This window comes from Elephantulus edwardii, unplaced genomic scaffold (genome assembly GCF_000299155.1).
Source record: "Elephantulus edwardii isolate Elephantulus edwardi_28Jun2011 unplaced genomic scaffold, EleEdw1.0 scaffold00051, whole genome shotgun sequence".
In the NCBI taxonomy this organism is placed as follows: domain Eukaryota; kingdom Metazoa; phylum Chordata; class Mammalia; order Macroscelidea; family Macroscelididae; genus Elephantulus; species Elephantulus edwardii.
This window is the reverse complement of record NW_006399801.1, coordinates 3,768,155-3,776,312: the sequence shown is the minus strand read 5'-3', so window position 1 is coordinate 3,776,312 and position 8,158 is coordinate 3,768,155. Positions and strand designations below refer to the sequence as shown.

The 8,158-nt window shown below is 34.3% G+C and overlaps 1 protein-coding gene across 1 annotated transcript in view; it reads right to left on the bottom strand.

The window, feature by feature from the left end:
- Nucleotides 1-8,158, bottom strand: part of BRWD1 (bromodomain and WD repeat domain containing 1) — a 126,156-nt gene that overhangs the window by 38,100 nt on the left and 79,898 nt on the right. Inside the window, exons 22-24 of the mRNA XM_006886775.1 lie at nt 5,659-5,741; nt 2,402-2,513; nt 1,878-1,939 (exon numbers count right to left, since the gene is read on the bottom strand). Of these exons, the coding sequence (XP_006886837.1) occupies nt 1,878-1,939; nt 2,402-2,513; nt 5,659-5,741 (257 nt within the window). The remainder of the gene's footprint in view (nt 1-1,877; nt 1,940-2,401; nt 2,514-5,658; nt 5,742-8,158) is intronic.

Below are 8,158 nucleotides of genomic sequence, written 5' to 3'. Positions count from 1 at the left end.
GAAAAACAAGGAACTCATGCAATATTATTCAAAATGGGTGATCTTGGAGGACATTATGCTGAGTGAAGTTATCTCAGTCACAAAAGGACAGATACTGCATGGTGCCACTGTTGTAAAACAGGACTGACATCGGGGTTGGGGGGAGACTGAGAAAGATGGGATGAATAATGTATACGGCACTGAAACAGATGAGGGAGAAAACTGTTTAAAAGGGATATATGATTGGGTATTTTTGTCATGAAAGGAGTCCAGAGCAAAGGCTGCACAGTGGAGTGGACCTGGGGGGAGTGATTATAAAACAATGAAAGAATTTTTCTTTTACTTTTCCAATAGGGGCGTGTACTGGGGTGGGGAGGGGAGAAAAGTGCAACAATGCATGAATGGAAACCCAAAGTCTCTGTAACTTTTCATTGAAATTAATAATAAAAAAAATTGAAAAAAAAGATCTGGTGTGAAATGTAACACATTAAAGGCATTTCCTTCATGTAAATATGTATTTACAAATATAAATATATATTCTATTTTTGTAACTAATGTTTCTAAAAGTAATCTAAAGAAATAAAATTAAGTAATTTTGGGGAAGGGCTCAGTAGCGAGTAAGTTAGTGTGTATGTGCATACATATTCAGGCAGGAAGAAGAATAACTTCAGTTTTAATTCTATCCATCCCTTCTGTTTAGCATTCTTATATATACTTTCTTGTTGTAGTTTGCCACACTTACACTAGTCATAAATTGTCATAATTTTCTATTTGACTGAACAGATCACAACAAATCATGGTCAATATTGAGAAAAATGGAAATCCCAGAACCCTACCTACACATGACTTGATGTCAACAGGTTATAGAACTGTAAACAGTAATTAATATTATTTGTTGTTAGTGCCTTTAATTATGCTCTATTTTAAGAAAATGGTTTGGGTTCGTATTAAAGCTCCACTAACATAACCAGATATATAACTAGTAATGTTAAAAGATTAGTGGGGAAAATATGGTATCAAGAGAGAGATTACTCCTTATGAAAGTTTAGCACAGGAGAGAAATATGTGACTAAATCGTTCAATAGATACATTAAAAAGGTGTTTTAAGGTTATAGAGACATATTCAAAATCTACTGTTGAGTAGAAGAAGAAAACAAACACTTAGAACAAAGTCAGGTCCTTTGGAAAGAACAGGGAACTGCAAACACTGAACAAAAGGCTGGCTTGTTATTGAAACAGATGAGGGAAAGAACAGATTAGAGGCAATATATGATTGAGTATTATGGTTAGCACAGGAGTACAGAAGTAAGGTTGCATAAAGAAGTGGCGGGGGGAGACTGTATACCAATGAAGTAATTTTTTTCCCTTTCTTTACAAAGAGAAGAGCAACCTGGTGGGGAGGGGTGGGCAGGGAGAAAAGTGAAGCAATGAATGAATGGAAATCCAAAATCTCTGTAAATATTTATTAAAATTCATTTAAAAAAATGGGGGGGGAGCAAAAGAGAGGAGTAAAAAAAAAGGCTGGCTTGTGAGCAGAGACATCTATTTCTCAGAAAAAAGAAACAGACAAGCAATATGACAAATATGTATACATGACTAATACGTAGATGAAAACCACAAGACAAATTAAAATTTGATCTATTTTTAGAAAGAAGATTATGGGTACTAGGGTAAAGATGAGGAAAACAGAAAAGTTTAAAGTGCAATTGAATTTAAAGACCAAAATTAATGTACTAGACACACATAATTGTGTTCTATTGGTAAAGTTCATAGGTGCTATAATATTAAAATACTGATCAAAGAAAACAAGTATGATATACATGTATTATTTAAATATAAGCTGGACTATTACAAAGATATTATATTTTCATTTTTAAAAAAAATTAATTTTTACATACCATTATCAGGAATTGGTTCCATGTCCCATGGGCTAAGTTTTTCAATTTCAGTATTGTCCCACCTAATATGCCAATAAGAAAAAGTCTGATAAATTTGTAAGAGGGGCAAAATAAGCAAGTAAGCATCACAAGACTAAACTAAAAGACAGAAAACATATAAATTAATCTGATTTGTAGAAGTGAGATTTTAAGTAAGAACACAAATTCATTTTTTCTAGTCATAATCCAAAGACTGTTTTTATTTTTTTGCAAGAAAAATGAGGAAATACTTGTCTCTGAATTAAGACTCTGACAATACTAGGTAAAGAAAAATATTAGGAAGTTACAGGAATAGTCCCATGGAAGAAAAATATTAGCAATTACAGCAAAAGGAACTCTCCAGAAACTGCTTAAAAGACTTTTCAGAGCTCAGACTAACATGACTTGGCAAAAGATTAAATCATGCTGTTTTTAACCTGAAATGTCTCATTCATATAACCTTCCGAATCAAACATTCGGTAGATGAGTAGTTTTTTTATACAAACCTAACAATGTAACACTGGAAATGACTATCAGGATATTGTGGTTGATATGGCTCTTGACTTAACACTGTTCCAAACCACCAGGCATCATCAATTATAGAACGAAATCTATCACCTAGAAGAGAAACGATTATCTCTGAGATATGTATTTGCTAACATTTACTGATAGGACTTTAGTAACATTTACAGACATTCATTAACACTTTATTTAATATAGTTGAAATAGAAATCAAAGCACATTTATGTATGAAAAACGCCCTATTTCTGTGCTACCTAGTCTTATAATAAAATACAAATAGCCCAGGATATAATTTAGAAAAGTTATACAGCCATAACCATAAATATGACAAAGTAAAATGGTTTATAAGTAGTTTAGTGTCCAGAAATCTACTCACAAATAAGTTGTATTACATTTTACAACATGAAGAACAAAACTTAACACAATCTATGACTCTTTTACATCACTGTACACTACTGGCATATACTTTTTTAACGTCAGTCTACTAAATATATAAATACCATACCATTTCCTGAAGAATAAAATTACAATGATTTCAAGTTATTACAATGTAAATCTCTCCATCTAGGACAATGTTTTCACGTATAAAAATCATATCATAAAAACCAAGACTAAAAAGTGTCCATATTATTTAAAAGAATTATATAAGAACCTAAATATCTCACAACCTCACTTCAAAACAAAAGCAGAAAAGCTGATGTTAGAAGGATTTCTAGACAAACCAAGAAAAATATGAAAAGAAAATGTCAACTAGCTTTTAGGTTATAGAGATTTCTAAATATATTCAATTATTCCATTATATTCAATTTAATGTACACCTCTATTAGAAAAGGGATGGCATTTTAGTATTTCATAGATTATTATAAAAGAAACATGGACAATTGTAGACCATTCAGCTTCCTTTGAATCATCACCCAAATTCTCTAAAACAAAACAAAAATCGTAATCTATTAGAAATCAACTACAAATAGGTTCTGACTCGAAGGGCATTAAGTTGAGTTGCTGCTCAGCGCACTAATGAGTCTCTGGTAAAGTAACAGTTGTTTCCTCAAAGAAAATACTACCAGTCAAAAATAAAGCTTCATTTTCTAACCTAGAAAAATAATACTTAAATAATAAGTACTTCATATTAAATATTATTATATTAAATAATAAAATACTTCATAAATGTTACTGACTAGATTCGCTTCCAATGAATTCTAACAAAGTTTGTAAATTTTTAAAAATCCAATACCAGAGCTATGAGTTACATATTTTCAGATCCTTATTTAAGCATGGTTTTCACTGATGAAAAGATACAATAGTCTTGACAAGAGTATGATCATAAGGCACTCTCATCTTGTTGCTAAGGAATCAAAACTGACTCATGGCTCTCCCTCTAGCAGGTTTCTAAAGACTATAACTAGCGCCAGAGGAAACTGCCTAACTTTCTCCCACAGAATCATTGGTAGATTTAAACTGCCAGAGAAGTGTCATCTTTAGGTTGTTGCAAAACAAAACTTCAATGTTAAAATGAAATGTTTCTAAATAAAGTATGAATGGCATAAACTAATGATATGAAAGAACATTATGATTTTGCCACAGCTATTAATATAAGGACCCTCTGATGTCATAGTCCATAAGAAATTCAAAGGCAGTTAAATTCTGGCAGCAAGTCCACCAGCAACTCTGAGGGAGAAAGATGTGCAATCTCCTCGCATGCAACTTACAATCTCTGAAAACCTGTTTATGGGTCAGCTATGTGTCAGTTTTAAATTTAAGACAAATACAACTGGCTGCAATCATATCATTTACTTCTCTGTTTTCCTTAAATTTGTTTGGTGATGGTGGTGTCTTGGCGCTGTTAAGTCACCTGTGACTCACAGAACCTTATGAAAAACAGCTCTGAAACCTGCCCCCATAAAAAATATTTCTTCAGCCCAAGACCAACACTTGACAAAATCAAAATGGACAAAGGCAACTTTTTGTAGCACACTGATCAAAGTGACAAGTAAGTGGAAAATATAAATTAAATTCATGTTTAATCTTCTGTACAGAAGACACAATAATTTCTCAGGGAAAAAAATAAATTCTCTTTATTACAAAGGATGATAAAGAATTCAGGTCTTCATAGGTTTGACTTCAGCTGTAAATTTCAGCTGTAAACAACTAAGATTTTGTAAAAAATTAAAAGATTGTTATTAATAATATTTCTCAGAAATAGAGTATTTATTTATCAGCAATATAAATCTATCTTCTCCATTCAGAAACTATAAAATAAAAGTTTCATTATGGGGCAGTGGGAGACCAGTCAGAATTAAAATGAGAGGATGTAACATGACTTGCCATGTTTGCCTCCATGTTAAATTAAGTACCTTTCAGCAGTGCTTCCAGAACTGAGATGGACTAGAAAAGAAGGTTTGGCAATCCACTTTTGGAAATGAAACCATAGAGATCACAACAATCCAATCCACATTTCATTCTATTATGCATGAGCTGCCATGACTGAGGTGTCAGATCAATCAATGGCAGCTAACACAACTCAATGGGGTTACAAACTGCACATGGAAAGCTCTAAAATTCTGTGGGGAACTGAGCTATATAACTTAATTCTCATATATTCCAACTCTTGTGGGCTTGTTGTTGTTGTTATTTGTTCGGGTCTATATGCTTTCTTCCCCTCAGGAGAAACTTCCTCTACTTCTAGTCTACAAATAATATCACTGCAAAGATTATTAAGAATATTCTATATGAAGCACTGCCATACTACATGAAAATCTTTCAAGTAGAGAGAATTTCTTTGTAATATATTTTAGAGGAAGGCAGCAATTTTATTCCTAAAGAAACGGCTTTCTTAAGTTATCAAATTTAACTCTGGGATAGCAGAAGCAAACTATTTTGGTATGCTAGAGGATTTTAAGGCTGGCATTTTCCATTATTATTCAACTCTGTAATTATTTTAGATCCTAGGATAGTTTTATATATTACGGCTCTGCTGCTTAATTAAACATCATTAAAGTATAGGTAAATATGAAAGAATAAAGTCTAATCTAATCAAAACATAATTATTCTATCATAGTAGATTATTCTATAATAGTAGAGAATGAAAACCAACACTATTCACTAAACAATAAGCAGGAAAATGTAGCAATTCTTAAACAAAATCTACTTAATATTTCTTATGAGAATTTACATTCTTAAGCATAATCAACAGTGCATCAATAATGTTTAAGCATATAAAAATCAACAGATAGAAACTTACAAGACTGCCAATTCCTCTGTCTTGCTTCATCATAAAACTGACGCAATACAAGAAAGTCAATAACATCTGGCATATCATGGTATCTAACAAAGAATAAAGATCATTAAATTCCCCATAGAGATTATAGTCTAGGGGCAATATTGTCCAAAAGGACAGTCACATAAGTAACTTATTATTTCATATTAGTAACATTTTATTTAATGTAAAATTTTCAATTGTTATTTTAATCAAAGTTTATAGAAAAGTTAGATTTTCATTCATTCATTGTACTTTTTACCACCTCCCCTAGTTTACTTATTTTTTTAAAAAAATATTCATGCATTACAGCACTGTTACAGTACCCTCCAGTACTCTTTGCAATGGACCTATAAGATATTCTGGGCTGTTGTCATATAGATATAAATGCCTCATCACGTAATCCTTTTAACAGTTCTTTCCTTCATCTGTTCCAGAACAGCTTTCATTACTTATCTCCTGTTTGCTTCGTTTTCTCGTATACCCTTAAGTCAGCCCTTTTTTGTAACAGTGGTGTTATGCAGTTATTTGTCCTTCTGTGACTGAGATATTTCACTCAGCATAATGTCCTCCAGGGTTACCCATATTGAGTAATATTTTTCGTTCCTTGTTTTTCAGTGTTGCACAGTATTCCATTGTGTGAATATACCATAGTTTTTCTACTTATTCGTTCATTCATTGAGGGGCACTTGGGTTGCTTCCATCTCTTTGCTATTGTGAACAATACAGCAATAAACATGAATGTGCATATATCTGTTTGGGTGGCAGTTCTGGCTTCTTTATGGAACATTTCCAATATTGGAATTGCTGGACCAAGTGGTTATTTCCACTTCAAACTTTTTGAGAAAGCACCAGCCCATGTTCCATACTAGCTGCATCATTTTATATTTTCACCAGCAGTGAATAAAAAGGTTCTAATCTCTCCACAACCGCGCAAGCATTTGTTTTCTGATGCTCACTGAACTTTGCTATTGTAACTGGAGATGATGTCTCACAGTTGTTTCTATTTGCATTTCTCTGAAAGCCAGGGATTTTAAATATTTCTTCATGTTTGCCATCTGAATGTCATCTTTGGTCAAGGGTCTATTTATACCCTGTGCCCAACTTGGAACTGGGTTGTTCATTTTTTCTTGTTGAGGTGTTGGAGTTTTATATACATTTTAAATGAGTCCCTTATCAGATGTCATTAGCAAATATTTTTTCCCAGTCTGTGGCTTTCCTTTTTACTCTGTTGGACAAGTTTTTTTGTGTGCATAAGGATTTGATTCTTAAAAGGTCCCATTCACCTATTTTCTCTTGACTGTAGGTTATTAAGTTGCATTTTAAAAAAGCAGAAAACCAGATCTTTGTAAACTTAATCTTTGCTGGGAAATCTGTAAGGACAGCAGAGGCAGTTCCAGGCTGGGGCTTGCGACCCAGCCTTCCTGTCTGCTACAACTGCAGGTCCCAACTACAGTTCCCAGAGGTCTGTGGGGAAACGCCATCTTTGTAAACTTGGACTTCACTGGGAGATCTGCAAAGGACGGCAGAGGCAGTTCCAGGCCGGGGCTTGTGACCCAGACACCCCACAACCATTTAGGCCCAAGGGCAGAATATGCCACATCTATAAGATTTATCAACTGCCCCTAAAATACTCATGAACCATAGAGGATTAAGTTACGTGGGGAATCAAACTGGCCTGAGTACATAGGGCCCACCAACTCAAACAATAGGAAGATCCTGAGCATCTCCAAAGAGTGGTGAAGCTATTCCAGAAAGGGAAAAACAGACTTCCTCCTTCATTATTTAGGTTCTCCTGAGGCCCTCCCAACGTGCATTGCGCTTCCTCCCTCCCCACTCACGTGAGCGTTGGAGTGTGCACGCATCCTCTACGCATTTACTCTTGTTTCTGCCCACCCTCCTTCTGGAGCAGTGACGTCAAATCAAAAACCAGCTACCACCTCAGACACGAAGAACTTACCACACCAATGGCCCGTAGAAAGCAGAGTGCTTCACTTGTCCCACCAGCCCAAAGCAAGATATCAACCCCCAAAGAAGACACAGTAGCAACGGATTTCCTGGAGCCAGAAAGCCTGATGGATCTTTCTGATACTGATTTAAAAGAACAATGATTGAATATTTTCAATGGATAAAAAAGAAACCGGATGAAATGTAGAACAGTGCTAGCAAAGATAAGGAGGAGCTCAAAAAAACAATCCAAAACGACTCAGAGAAAACAAATGAAACATTAGAGGCATTGGAAAAACAAGAAACTGTGATCCAGAATTTGAAATCTAAGGTTTCTGATGCTGTCAACATGATGGAGGGACATACGAATAGAGGAGAAGAGATGGAAAACAGAATCCGTAAAATAGAAGATAGAATTGTCACCAGAGATCTGACTGAGAAAACAGCAGAATCCAAAAAGAAGTAAACAAAAGAAAGCTTGAGAATAATGTGGGATACCATCAAAAGAAATAACACCCGCATCATAGGAATCCCAGAA